At 42.2% G+C, this 15,171-nt stretch overlaps 1 protein-coding gene across 1 annotated transcript in view; it reads left to right on the top strand.

Annotated features, from left to right (window-relative positions):
- The window catches only part of LOC119445890 (nose resistant to fluoxetine protein 6-like), a 55,001-nt gene extending 39,830 nt beyond the window's left edge, over nt 1–15,171 (top strand). Inside the window, exons 12-16 of the mRNA XM_037710190.2 lie at nt 2,268–2,390; nt 5,136–5,256; nt 7,722–7,911; nt 8,636–8,778; nt 10,811–15,171. Coding sequence (XP_037566118.1) covers nt 2,268–2,390; nt 5,136–5,256; nt 7,722–7,911; nt 8,636–8,778; nt 10,811–11,029 — 796 coding nt within the window. The 3' untranslated portion in view covers nt 11,030–15,171. The remainder of the gene's footprint in view (nt 1–2,267; nt 2,391–5,135; nt 5,257–7,721; nt 7,912–8,635; nt 8,779–10,810) is intronic.

The raw sequence follows: 15,171 nt of genomic DNA on the forward strand, positions 1-15,171 counted from the left end.
GGGAAAGGGAAAGAAAGGGGGTTGGCGCGTTCTCTGCCAGGCTTCCCTCTCCTCAGAGCAGTTTCGACGCCCGAATGGGAAACCCGTGTGTTCTGTGTTCCGCCGAGGAGCAGGCTGCGTTTGAGCAACGGCACCGCGAACTCCCTCGGGAAAGGGCTCGTCGTCAACGTGTCTAATCTAGCGTGAGGGTTTCCGAAGCCCAGGCGAAACGTCAGCGAAGAGCCGTGGACCCCGAGTTTCGGGAGTGCAATGTTGAGGTGAAACGTCACCGAAGAGCCGCCGACCCTGAGCTTTGGGCAACCACACGGAACACATGTGACAACGTCGCCTTGCCACACAAGCTTCGCTTACCCCCATTTTCTATACAATGGAAGGGCTGGTGATTTTTTTCTTTCTGTTTTTGCATGGAGAAGCACCCCTTTAGAGGGTGGAATTGTCAGCGTTAATTACTCATTTGGTAACGTCAGCATTTGATAGTTAAAGTTGTTGAACTATTCCATTTGAAGATAATCAAGATGCAATGAGGAAAATCCGCATAACACTCGCAAAGTATAAGCTCACCACTGTGGCTTCACTGTAATGAACGCTTTCACCTCTGAGTGAATATTTGGTAGACAAACAAAAGCAACAGCAGCTAGCGACCAAATTTCCATTCTGTCGCACAATTAACGATCATATTTACCTCTCACCAGCTTATAATTTGGCAACAACGTTAATGGCGCACACAAGATGGCACATGACAAGTAAGAGCATATCGCTATCAAACAGAACAAGTCACACAGGCGGCTCGATGTCACGAGGTATCGTAAGAGCTGCCCAATCGGCATTTAGAGTTATAGTTGTAGGGAAACAATCGAAGTGCTGAGCGTCCAGAGGGCTTTACATCATAAGTCGGCCATGCAAAATAATTTGTTATAGTCTATTGTCTATTCGTCCGTGTCCTTGTGAGTAACATATAATTGTTAATTAATCGTTATCTCTAAGGAGAGAGATTGACAGAAATCATTCTGTAACATCATAGTTAGTGTTACAGAATTACCGAATACAGCCCCTGTACACACTTATGAGGCGTAAACTGCCAAAAATGCCCTCGGCACACACTTGAATGCCTTAAGGATACAGTACCGGTGTTTTATTCCGAATTACGCCCTATTTAGGAAACACTTTCAAGAGTAAATCTGTATCAAGATTTTTCTACGGCACTCGATCCTTAAGGCTGCAAAAAGTTTCAGTCTATACATTTTTACTTTGGTTGTACATGTTGTCCATTTTTAGGACGGTTCGACTTTGCCACCACGGACCTGCTTGGCTGAAACTCATTAACCTGTCTTATCGTTTGTTGACGCTCATATCTGCGCATCTGGTGGTCCATGGTATGATAGGTACATCGCGCATCTTCAAGCGTCAGACTGTTGCAGCACCTTAAAATTTGGCGGGAACAGTCGTTGCAGCGTTCTCAAACTTTTTTATGGCGGTAAAATTAAAAAAAAAAGGTTAGCAAGCGGTCTAAATGCGTGTATAGATAACCTCACAATACTTTTGTTGACACTCCATGACCTGTTGAATGCCTTTTACTGCAGAGTTATTAAAATTCTCAATACGAATTGCTAACTTATTACCTCAAATTGGTGTAGAATATGTTATCCGTAAGCTTAATTTATGCATACCGACAGTTGGTACATCTGTGCACAAGAACAGATTCAAAGGAACCTACTTGTTAGCGACCTTTTGACAAACTTACTACATATCTATAAATACAATTTATAGAAAAGCCAAATTACTCGACTAGAACACATCTACACAGTTTAAATCACCTTAATAGAGCACAGCGTGTTTCAAAATCCTTAAGACCACCTCTGTGGTAACGAGAAGGGGTGAGTACTTGTGCGTTGGCACTGCACTCTCCGGCATTGTTAAACTGTGCACGTGTTAGTACGTCAAAATGTGATTTAATATACTGAAATTCTTTAAACGTACCGGATAGTTCATGGCCTCAAGACAGCATCTATAGGTTCTCAGAGAGCATGAGTACGTTCGTATACACCTAAAGGACACAAAGCGAGGCAAGTCTGCTCAGAGTTCTTGCTTCTAGAGAGGTTGTGTCCGGATCATTCTTATGCGAGATTTGAAAGCCCGGACTTTGTAGTGAACATTCGAAAAGTACATATAAATGTAACATTGCAACCTCTACGTCCCTGAATACTGATCAGTAGCATTGCTCATGTATTTTGCAATGTACCAGTGTACCGCGTGTCACTACTGCACAGGCGAAAAATGCTGGCCATTGGAGTATTCATCGCCGTCTCCTTATTGGGATGCACCATCGCAACGTGGTCAGTGGGCGGTTCTGTGCTGCTGCCATTTATGGCCTACCCAGCACCCAACCTGCAGTGAGTAACATTGTTCTCACACGTGTTCTCTGTAGATGGATATTGCCGAAATCGAAAAGAGAGAGACAAAGAGAGAAATAAAAGGATGTACAACTCTGGTTGACTAGCCTGCATGGGAAGGAGGGGTTGTGGGGATGTAGAGGGCTAAAATGAGGAATAGGACGTAAAGGGAGAAAAAAAGTGAGGATGACCAAACAACGTAAATCGCATACACCAAGCAGCGCTAGGAATGAAGGGGTTCACTGATGATAGTCCAGAAAGCGTGATCGTCGGATCTCGACCCGTTATTTTGTTAGCATCAAGTCACTGACCTGCTTTGTTTCTAACTATGAATTTACCTAGCCAGCTTGTATTGTATTCAACGGCGTTCCAAAATCACTGTTAGACGCCCATACACCTCGGGAGTTTGAGAAGCGCAAATATAGTGTTCTGCGCTGAGTTCTCTTCGGAGTGCTCCATGAATTAAATGTTTCTCAGTACATAACGATAATTCTTTCTCTGCCGAATTCACACGAAACATAGCTAGGTTCTCCGATGTTCTAGGACTCTCTGCTTCATAACCTTCAGGAAATAGTAATGTGTCCTAGCATTCGAGAAACTGGAAGTTATAGCGATAGTCGAGGTTCTCTTTGCATCGGTACTAAAGAGGATTCATCGTCTAGCTTCTGGGAAGATTGATGCCGTCACAAAAGTTTCTAATGGATGCCAAGTCGTCCATTTCCGCTTACCCTGTGGTGGTTTGACTTTCGTGCAAGTGCGTCCATCTACAAGTGAAACCTTATATTGATCCGTACACTCGCGTGATCCTACGTGAGAAACTCTTTGTAAGAAGTGCAGAAATTTGTGACACGATTTCAGCCCACCAAAAGATACTTTGAGGCATCATCATTTAATACATCAATATATAAGCTATTTTCCTTGATAACTTATTAAGCCTTCTGTAACATTGGACATCCCTGGAATTGAAAATTAATCTGTTGTGCACTACCTAGAGGTAAACTTCCTCACGCTCCAGCAAGTACACCCCTCCGGACTTTCCCCCCTTGCACTGCTTAACTTGTATGACTTTCACGTCGTATTTTTTTCTCTCGCTCTCCCCAGGAGAAAACAGAGAGGGAGGAGAACTAGACATTAGTCTTCTCCGACAAGCCGACATCAAATGATAGCTTTTCACATTTGAGCAGATCAATAATACAAATGTTATTGGCTATCTCACAAGGCATCGTCTAACGTACCACAACTCTTGCGAATATTAGAGGCCTCAACCTTTATTTGCAGGGTGCCTCCATTCGACAATGGAAGATGCATTCCGTCTTTAACGGAGCTGTATAAGACAAAAAAATTTTAGTCTTGTGTAGACGACTCTGCGGTCCATGAAATTAAATAAATATTGACCGCTGATCCTATCAGTCGTCAAGTGTTGTTTGCAATAGCTACCGTGGAGCTTTGGTATCGCACAGAACGAGGTGGATGATAGAATGGCTGCTGCAAAGCACACGTTGTGCCTGTACTTCCACTGCACTTATTTTATCTGGAATTAAGACTGTTCTTTTCAACCTGCGATGCGACTGTTCAAGACCATATGGTTTGATGCGCCACAGGTGCCATCACTCCTATACAGAATTCACCCATTCCTGTGATTCTGACCAAATTGAAAAAGTGGCTGCTCATTTGACACGCTTCCCTATCGTCTACGTTAGATTTAGCTTCGAATCCACATTGTTTCGCATTATAAGGACGTTCCTAGATTGTAGTTTATGCACCAAACTCAACGCGACAGTGCAGCATATGCTTACAGAATGCCTACAATATGACGAACTGAGCTGACCTCTGTGACCGCTTGAATCCACTTTACGGACGCTTTATTTTAGGAAGCAGAGTGTTCGAACCATGGTCGTGGCCAGGTATAGGTAGACGCATGCCGCCACCACCTTTCGCGACTGCTTAGGGTATATCCATTTCATGGATTGTCTCTGAGTGTCATTTCAATGCATTCTACTGATTTGTGCAAACATTGATGCTTGTATAACGCGTCTGCGTTATGCGTTCTGCTTATGAAGCGTATGTTCAAGTTCCAATGTCAGCTATATTTGAAAAAGTCGTGTACGAAGTGGTGACTGCGCCAAATAACTAGACCCTATCTTCGCTATAGATGACGGTGTTGACAGAAATTGTGATCTTCTGACTTGTATTGGGTTGTGTGTAGAATTAGTTACGTTCGTCTTGCTTTCTCCAGTTTTTCTTCCTGAATAGTGTTTTGCGCTTTCGCATAACCAAGCTTATCAGAAGGCCTACACTTATTTTTCTGCACCAATTAGGAAAAAGCATAGTGCGGTCATAAAATTTGTATTGCTCAGCATATTTCATAGTGAAGTGATCTACAATTTGTGGTAGGTAGTGCTCTAATCAAAGCTTCGACTGTATGATTTGAAGGTTGTGTTACGCCAAATCGTTTGGCGCTTTCTCTCTGTTTTGCTTCTATGGAACAGTCGTTTTTGATGCTTTTTTTCGTCGCGAAAGCCTCTAATTAAGAAAAGCGTTCTGGCTTCGACGAATATGGCAGAACTGTGATCAGCATAAAGACTCTCAGACTTGTGGTTTCCTTTTGTTTCGCACGCTATGATTGTATAGAACAGCCTTCCTGCCGATTTTACTTGCGGTCGTTCCGTGCCTAGCTAGAGTCAAGTAACGCAGTTAATAATATTCTTATGTATTTACGAGTATTTTTTTCTTACTCTTTCGCAGTGTAATGGACAAAACGATGAATGATTTCTACGTGCGGCCATACTATCACGCCGTATGCTTCTTCAGCGGATGCATAACATACCTCCTGATGGACGACTTCAGAAATCGGAAAATCAGCAAGGTATCTCTCAGTGTTTGACCAGCTTGTCCAGCGGTGAATGTTAACAAGTTGTAGGGGAACTGTTAACAGCACTGTGCAGTACGTTGTCCAATCTATCTCAAGAAAACTGCGCAGCAACATGATCCTTCGAAAGCAGCCACATGCTTGTTATTGTGTACAGCCTCGCAACCACATGAAGAAATGACCAGCCAGGAAAACGTGTTACACGCAAATAAATAATTTAATGGGGTTATATTACATGAGAAGGGAACAAAAGAGAGATCTAGGCTCTTGATGAAAACTGCAGAGATTTGGCCGTCGAACGCCTAGCATGATTCTTCGGCTGAACACGATGATAAAGGAAATGATACGCACAAGGTTGTGCGACACTTATAACAAACATAACACGCAGACATCGAGTACCTTGTCGAGACCACTTTTTTCCGAAAAGTTGACAGCGTCTCCGTATCTCGAGACACATAGGCCGCACTACACATTATCGACATACACGCTGCAGCTCAAGGTGCGAACCCCGAGCTACCGTTAGGGTGGTACTAGAAGGGTTCTTTAGAGTGCAAAGAGGTTGCAGATTAATTGTGCTATGTCCTAACGTGCAGTGCACGCAGGGCGTCATGGCGATCCTACCCACTTAAATGACAGAATAGTATTTTGTTTAGGCAACGTTAGGACGAATGTGATGGAGACACGAATGATCACGCCTGTCAAGTCTAAACGCATGCAAAAATTTCACACTGGGTCGTAAGTGGGAGCATGCACCTACTGCTGCTCCACGTCGGTTCAGATATAGCACGCTGTTAGCGCGACGCAAAGAAGACACTGCAGCTGGATCATGTCACCTAGAAAAAGGAATCGGGATTCCCTGTGAGTATAGTTGCTCTGTGATGAACCAGCACCTCAGCCAGTGTGCGCTTTGCCAATTAGCTTTCAAGGAGAGGGAAGCCACTGCAGCATTGCTGTGCTCGTCCTAGCGCGCGCGCCCACTGGTCTTTGTGCGCGAATAGTTCTTGTCGTTGACTCCCAACTGATCAGCGCTCGGCGACTTCAGGAATTTGTACCAGTGATTCGTATGTGGCTCTACGCATGGATGAATATCAATGCTTGAATTACATGTTAAAATAAGCATGCATTTCTTACAATTCATTTCTCAAAGCTATCAGGTTTGATTTCGGTGGGGTAGTATGCGCAAGCTGCCATGTTCCTTAAATGTGTACCAGTCTTCTTTCATAAAAGTTAGCTGTGAGTGGGGCTCTACCCTGTGTGGTCGTTTCTTCATATGGTTTCCCATCCATTATACTGTAACAATTGTGAACCGACAAGTGCAGCAAGGTGTTGTGAGTCATAGGCTGCATACAACTGCATCTCTCGTATATAAGAGATTCTTAAACAGCTCCCCCTCCCCAACTTCCCTCTTATTTTGTTACAAACCTTGCTTTGTTAATTAAACAACTGGCAGCTAAGCACAGGCTTCGTTCAGCATGAGCAAGATAATGCGCTTTTCATGGGAACTTTTTCAAAATACGAAAATCCCATCAAAACACAAAAGTACGATAACAATACATGACCGTTAACACGCGACTCAAAATGGTCGCATAGAGTCACCCCACGCCTTTGTATATAACATGCTAGAGCAGTTGGTGTCGGGGTTCTTTCTTATATAGTAGTGGTAATTTTTGTTACGGGATCCAAAGCAAATGCAGACGTTACGTGTTGCCTATAAATATGGATGGTCATGTTTTCTGTTGTAGTCAAAAAGACATTACAAGTGACGTCAGTTAAACAAATTTTTCATCTTGTATCTCAACACATACGTACTCTTAAAAAGCAAATCGACGAGTTACACACTATAGGCAAAGACGAATTTTGAGGGCCTATTAAACAGTACTGTTCACGTTCATAGTTCATATCCTTGAAATTATGGGAACTCTTGCGCGGGCTACATTTGTGACATAGATAAGGGACGCAGCTATGAAAGAAATATATCTGGATACTGTCTCGTGAATTAAACATTTTTAGAGTTCTTCATGCTGTCATTTGCAGAGGATTTGTAGGACGCGTATATAAAAAGAAATTTCAGGAGCTAACGGACCTCTGTCTATTAGATTATTGAAGGCATCTTGGGCACTGTCGTCTTCTAATTCAGGCAGATCAGTACCTTTATTGAGTACTGGAAATTTTAACTTAGTATACAAAGGAGCGTAACATGGCATGTGTCGCTGCATTATACTGCCGTTTAGTAGCAGTTTCGCCTACTAAAACTGTGATTTATCGAAGTGTGCCCATGCGCCGGCAAAAGCACAACTTATGTTAGCTTGACTGATAAAAGTACTTTCAGATTCCACTGATTATATTAGTTAGCTTTATGTATAAAACTTTGTGATGAAGTGGTATCACTCTGGATAATTGTTTTGTGATGAAGTGGTATAATTCTGCATAATTGTTTTGTACGTCTATCTTTTGTTATCCAGGCAACGCAGGTTGCTGGGTGGTGCATATCGCTCAGCTGTGGTCTCTGCTGTGTATTCATGAAACTCCCCTGGTACAGAAGCCCGAATCCGACCACAGAAACCGTCAAACTGCTTGCGGCGTTCTTCGATCGCATTCTTTGGTCGCTGTTTCTGATGTGGTTCACACTGGCTTGCTCCTCTGGTCGTGGTGGTGAGAGATTTATTAATCTGCATTTTTGCCTCTTGCATGCTTTTCTTATGCCATTTGATGGATTTAACGATTCATTCGTCGGTTGATTCCATTTAACGTATAAAAGCAACATCAACGCTCTAAGAGAGGACGTAGTGAGAGAGTTCGGATAATTCTGACCACATGGGCAATTTTTTTATTCAACGCTTCTAAGCAGAAAATTGTGCTATTTAAAGATGCCGGTTCCTTCCATGCTGCGAACAGTGATACAATATGATTCACACATCCCTACATTGTAGTAACATGGAAAGTGTCAATACGACATTTTTTAGGTTAGGTTAGGATAATAGTTGCGTTATTGATCAAAACCAGCTGTAGTCACAACGACCTCGTCACAATGAGCTTTATAGCTTACTTGTGACCGTTAAATGAATGGTGAAGGCTTTATTACGTGTCCTAGCGCTTTATGTTTTCCGTTTATTAGTGCTTACCTATTCTTATCAGCAATATTTTTTCTCCTCTTGGGTACCATAGCAAAGTGCACAAAATCTTGCTTACACACTCAGCATTTCCTTCTCTTTTCCTCTCCATCTCTAGTTATGAGGATTGTCTCCCACCTGTTCCATAGCCGATCATGCGTGCTGTTTTCTGAGTACAGGCCCAGAATTGTAGTAATTCATTTCAGGTGAACCGTTACGCATATCTACAGTTTTGTTGTACACAATGTTTCTATGATTCAATGCAGGGTTAGTAAATAAGTTGCTGTCCTGGAATGTATTTGTGGCGCCGAGCAAGCTTTCGTTCGGAGTCTACCTCATCCACCTTCCCTTCATCCGGCTCTATCTACAGGCATCTAGAGAGCGCTTATTCTGGTCAACGTTTAACACGGTAAGGATTACATTTCGCATTCTGCAGTAAAGACATCACTAAAGCGATTACTCGGCTCTTTATTTGGAAATCACTCTGAAAACTATCGTGACGACCTTAACGCTTTCACCGACACAGTCAAATATCAATACGCGAGGCATGCTCGAATAGCCATCTTTGCGATTACAGAAACACTTTTAAGAGAAGTACGCAGTGGTAATCCGAAAAATAATATCAGGACGGCTCAACATGGCTGCAACTGACGACGACGACGAAGACAAGTTCGTGCCGATTCCTGTCAATCGCCATTTTAGCAGCGCTTGCACCAGCACTGTATACCATGTGTCCCAGCTAACGTTAGCAAAAGTGTTCAGCAAAAAAAAAAGATTTAGAAAAACGGTGCAAGATACAATTTTGAGACCTACAGTGTTTTGGTCGTCAGACCTCTGACGACCTAATACCGCAGGCACTATAATTTTACCTCGCACCTTGTGTATTTACCCGTGTTTTCATTGAACAGCTTGGCTAACGTTAGCTGGGGCACCCTGTATATACCACGTAAAATGTTTCACGTAACAATATCAAACTACATAGTTGCTAGGAAACTCGAAACTACCAAAACAGTTAACCGGCTTAATTACCTTTTTCTGTGAAATGAAGAATTGGAGCTGGGCCCAAACCCTCATCTTCCTTTTTGTTCTGTTATATATCGGTGCTGCAGAGATATTCAGGTAGAGAGTACTTCGGTCACCCCATTTCACCATGTTCTACAGGAAAAACAATTGTCTAACTAATTAATTAAAAAAATAGCGTAGCTTGCACTCGAGGCGCAATGCTAAAGAGACAGCGGAGCTGATGGGCACCTAGCTTGTCCTGGCTTTTGGGCTAGGCTAAGCACTACCAAGTCATCCCCATCATTTTCCGGAATTTATTGATTATTGGCCGATTATCGATTATCTGTTGATTGGCTATAGATTGGCTATCGATGACTGACTAAGCTTAAGTAGTCCCAACCGTGCTTAGCTCGACTTAGCCAGGCTCAGCTTCGCTAGTTCACAATGGTATGTGGCATTGCGCTTGGACCCTTTCTGCACTACCGCCAAGATCGGCCCACATTTTTTGTGGACGACTAATTGACTAACGGCCGGCTTAAACAGCTCCGCTGTTAAAATGAGAGAAATAAACTGATAAAAATAACAGCGCTGCCTCGGGGAGTTCATTCGAAATCAAATGTTTGTTCATGTCGTTAATGAAATTATACCGGGTGTTTCAGCGAACAATCTAAAAACATCTTAAAGGTTGCCTGTGGCAGATAGCACAATTCTAGTTCACGATCAGGTCTACTGCAGGAGGCGGGCATTGCACATGAAGTTGAAATGCATAATGGACTAATTAACAAAAATTGACAAATTACGCTTTCAACTGATTACCTTATGGCTCATATTGCAAATGTCAAATTCTAGCCACGGAGTTCGCAAGGCGGATCCACTTGGAACGAATTCTCAGGATGACACCAGTTTCGAGATATTAATTCACTGAACTTTGCGGAGTAATGCATAAACGTTCCAGTTACTTTTGTGCATAAAACGCCGTTTTAAGAAAATAGCTGGAACTGGAACGCGAATGCATTTCTCCGCAAAGTTCGGGAATTAAAATCTCGAAAATGGTGTCATCCTGAGAATTCGTTCCACGCATGTCCGCCTTGCGAACTCCTCGAGTAGAATTTGTAAATTGCAATATGTGCGATAAGATAATTACTTTAAAAAACTTAAGTAGTGAATTTTTGTTGATTAGTTGATTATGAAGTTTAATTTTTGTGAAATGTCCGCCTCTTCGAGTAGACCAGATCATTAACTAGGATTGTGCTATCTGCCACAGGCAACCTTTAAAATTTTTTTAAAGTGTTCGCTGATTGAAACACCCTGTATTCTAGTATACACCCGTTCATGGCAAGTGTCTTCATATTATCATCTTTCTGTTAATAGAAACCGTCCTCTGACTCCCTTTTGCTTAAATGCACACTGTTTAACACTTATCAAAATAATTTTTTCAGGCCTCAATGTACTTCGCTGTCTTTGCTTGGAGCTATGTACTGGCCTACTTCGCTTATCTTATGTGCGAGGCTCCGATGACCGCACTGGACAAAATGGCTTTCACCAGGATCACACAGGGAAGACAACATGCGCGGACACTGGAGAGTAAACCACCCCTGAAAGGGATCGACGTGCAACCCTGCAAAATAACGCAAGACGGCGTATTTTCTCACTTATAAGGGACGCCCGACCAGACGAAGTCTACTGTTAACAATGGTAAAGCTGCGCGACAGATTTGGACGAAAAGGAAGACTCAAGACACATTCATACACTGTGTGTACACATCGCCTGTATGTATTTTGAGTCTTCCATTTCGTCCACGTCTTTTACGCTGCTTTACTTTTCCTAACGTTAGACCACCTAGCCCAACCATCCAACCTGTTGAACTGAATTATCCTGGTTTGGCGTTTTACCATCTGCATCTGAAATAATCACCAGCGGCTCCCAGTGTACTCTGCTAGTACGTGTGTGTTTACAACCGGGCTGCTCACTCCTCACTGCAATAGCGCATGAGTGACGCGAGTTATACATAGTTGGTTCACGTATGCAAGAACTCTGCTTTGTATAAACATTGTTGCTTTTTTATTTTGAAGTGTGCATGTTCGTACCTACATATGCGATTCTTTTTTTTTCTTTTTTTTCACTAGCTAAGTAACCACCGGTGAGTGTGATACATGCTTCCCTGGGCTATTCATTCGTTATGGGCTCTTAAGGCAAAGGAATTTCATATCTGTGGACCGATGGAAAGGTCATTTTCTTTATCTCACGTTACAGGTTCCCTACAGAATACCCGACTCCACTAATAATTCAAACACATTCGAGGGCTTCAGGAACCCTCATTTCATAAGAATGCTTGGCTCATAAGAAGCAGTTGTAGTGGCGTTAAAGAACCCCATGAGGTCAAAATTAATCCGGAGCCCTCCACTACGTCGTGCCTCATAATCAGAACTAGTTTTGGTGCGTAAAACCCCAGAAAGAAGAAGCACTTGATGGCAGTGTTCATTAGCTAAATATTATAGGAATATCCGGCAGTAGCCCTTTCGGAGCACTGTTACGTTCGAACTATTATTTTTTTTGTAACAATGAGTACTAAATTTTTTATTTTTTTTTCGCAATGGCGGCCGGTCATTGTATCAGTACAAATATTACTCGAAGCCACGATTGTACGAGAAGAGTAGTCGTGTGGAAATATTTACACCAGTATCTAGTTTACTCTCATTGTATAGAGAAATACATCGCCGTAAAACTCTTGGAGCTAGCTCGGGAACATAAAAAGCCGATTCGAACAGAATGGCTCTCTTGCCACCTAAGAAGACAATCGCAGTTTCGCAACATATAAAAACAGGATATCGTTGAATCCTAACTTGTGTTCGCACGTTCCACGACGACAGCACTGTGACCACTGAGACTGTCCCTATGAAACGTTTCTTAAAAATAAATGCGAACTTCTGAAGCATGTTTGAGTGTCCATTTCTTAACTTAACGAGGTGTCAAGTTTAGATTATTCTGCAACGTTTTCGGGTATCATGCGAAGATGTTTAACCGCCTTGCGATGGGTTGAACTGATGTAACGAAAGCCTGTTCGTGGCAGCCCTTTATAGACTGCCGCTTTGTATCCTTTTCATATTGTTATTGTGGTGAAGCGAGTATTCGGAAAAAAGAAGAATGCAAGAGCGATGCCGGGTAGCGGAACCAGTGTCCTTCAGAAAGGCAGGATTGCGGACAGAATGCAAGGGCGTTTTAGACCCCTCTGTTTATTTCCAGGCGTAGGTGCGCTTCCTTTCTCTGTCCCTGTCTATCTCTAGTTTTTGTTGCTTTTAGGAAATTTGTCTTTTTGCTTATTTAACAATCAAGCAAGATACATAAAGGGAACCTTGCGCACGCTCAAATAATGCATTGGGAACTTTTATTCTGATGGCAAAGAAATTATGCTGACAACACACATCCAGTCGCGTAGGTTTGGCTACTGTTATTCAAAGAATGGTTTCGCAGATAAATTCTTATCTTCGGCCAGGTTAAGAACTTATGTTTGTGCGGTTGTGATCGAGGTGTTTTAACCAATGGTATCATGGCAGGGATGTGAAGCAACAGAACAATATAATCGTTAGTGCATGGATTTTCCTAAACCTTGCACTGCTCCTTCAAATTGTTTGGACGGTGCAAATTCATCATTTACAAAATTACAACAAAATATTGCGTTATAAAAGCAACAGTTCATCACGATTATACATGCGCGCAAAGTATTTTTCATCAGTATATCTTCAACATTGCCCATGTTCCTTGCATCGCAATGACACATTGTACCGGGCCAGTTGGTGCATATTTGTTACAAGTAAAAACTACACAATGAAACTTGCACAAAAAAGCCAAAGAAGCGAGCGTACACAGCGGTCGTTTACCGATTGCCATCTTACCAAATTTTCTTTCCACAACCCTTGCACTAACCACAAAGACTAAATTCCTGTTAAAAATTAGGCAATCCTTGTTCTTTTTTGGCTGATACCGAAAGTGTTGAGCCGTGTGGGTATATTTTGCTGTAACTTATATCTCGCCTTGAGCTCCAGCTAATATAGAATTGAATATTGACCTACAAAGTAGTGCTAGTGAACTGGGTAATCGTTCTGTAATCACTGACCTGCGTAAAAGTTGTGTTCTGCGTAAGCAAACCACAAAACACGACAGAAAACATGCGCTTATAGTGGACACATAACTGTTAAAGAAATAAGGTGTAATATTCAACGGCTTCTTTGATATGCTCGAATTTCGTGTAGTTGAGCTACCTCTTTCTTAGCCATCCGGATACTATGGCGACACCTGGCTACACCAGCTGCGTTTGGTAACATGCGGACTGCAGCGGCGTTTTTGCGCCATCTGCCAAGCCTCGATGAAAGTCTAATCTTGGAGGCAGCGCCACACTTGCCAAGATTTCAATGTATCGCCACTTGTCTGTCCATACATCGGTACTCGCCGTTGTTCCGTTGAAGAACATCAAGATTGGCCTCCGTCTCCATAACACTGTTGCGTCGACGTCTCACAATGTTCATCCACCTGAACTGCGGTTTCCATTTTAGCAAAAATTTATCGCCGTGTAGTAGAGAAGCATTTCTTGAGGTTAAACTCTGCATTCGAAGACAATAAACACAGTTGCAAGCTTTACATTGCTTGTATTTTAGCTGTATAATTATTATTATTATTATTATTATTATTATTAAGATATACTTCTGGAGTCTCAAAGAATTTGGCCAGGAATCTGCGGGCCTGCAACCAACACTGACACGAAATTAACATATTTCGCAAACATTTGCCCAATTTCTATGAAACACTCGAATACATTTCATAACATATTTAAAGAAAATTCAATCAGTGCTCTTTTTTCATGCTATAATATAAACCATTATCCTATGAAATGTGGGCTCTTCCTTCCTATTTATCGGTGCACATATGTACACGTCTTGTTCCATCTAACACTTACCATGCTTGGTGTCACGGTGCATTTTGGAATACTACATTCCTTAGTATCTTTAGTGTCTGCCTATTCTCACACTGAATAAGTCACTAATTCTTTGACTGAAATCAACCTACTTCACGTAGTTCATGAGGGTCGATATGGGCTTGGTGGTATGGCATATTCTACTTTGCTGTGGTGCAGGCAGAACGATGGACACACAGAAAGGCACTGTGTTGTGTAAAGTGCCTTTCTGTGTCCGTCATTTTTCCTGCGCTACAACAAAGTAGAAGATATTTCATGTACCCAACAAAATACTGTGACGCTTTGTGTCACACTGCCGATGGGGGCTGGACCGACTGTGTATGTATATTATATCAATTTTCACGTGGGCAAGTAACAAGACCAGGAGGTTGTTCCTGGGCACGTGATAACATTGATTGACTAAATTATATATTTCAAAACCTGTTGTCTTCTTTGTTTCATGCATTGTACTTCCTTTTGAGCCTTCTCGGTCTGTAGCTGCACTGCTCTACTGTCTTCTCAAAGTTTGTCTCTTCTTACGTGTACGTCACATAATCAAATGTGCACTCCTGGCCACGGATGGTTCTTCAAGCTCCGTTATTCATTGCGTCAACTACTGTGTGTGTTTGTACTATCTTTCTCTCTCTCTGAATTTCATGTTATTGCTGGATTGCTGCTCATTATGTGCCTGTTTATCTTGTACATTCATGTTCATTTCATTATATATTTTATTGCATAACTTTTAGCCGCAGTTGTTTTAACTTCTGACCTTTCTTTATGTCTATACGCCAAAATTTCGTCTGCCAGGCGTTTTTGACACATATATACAGAATAAACATGTATTGACTACCA

This window comes from Dermacentor silvarum, chromosome 3, assembly GCF_013339745.2.
Source record: "Dermacentor silvarum isolate Dsil-2018 chromosome 3, BIME_Dsil_1.4, whole genome shotgun sequence".
In the NCBI taxonomy this organism is placed as follows: domain Eukaryota; kingdom Metazoa; phylum Arthropoda; class Arachnida; order Ixodida; family Ixodidae; genus Dermacentor; species Dermacentor silvarum.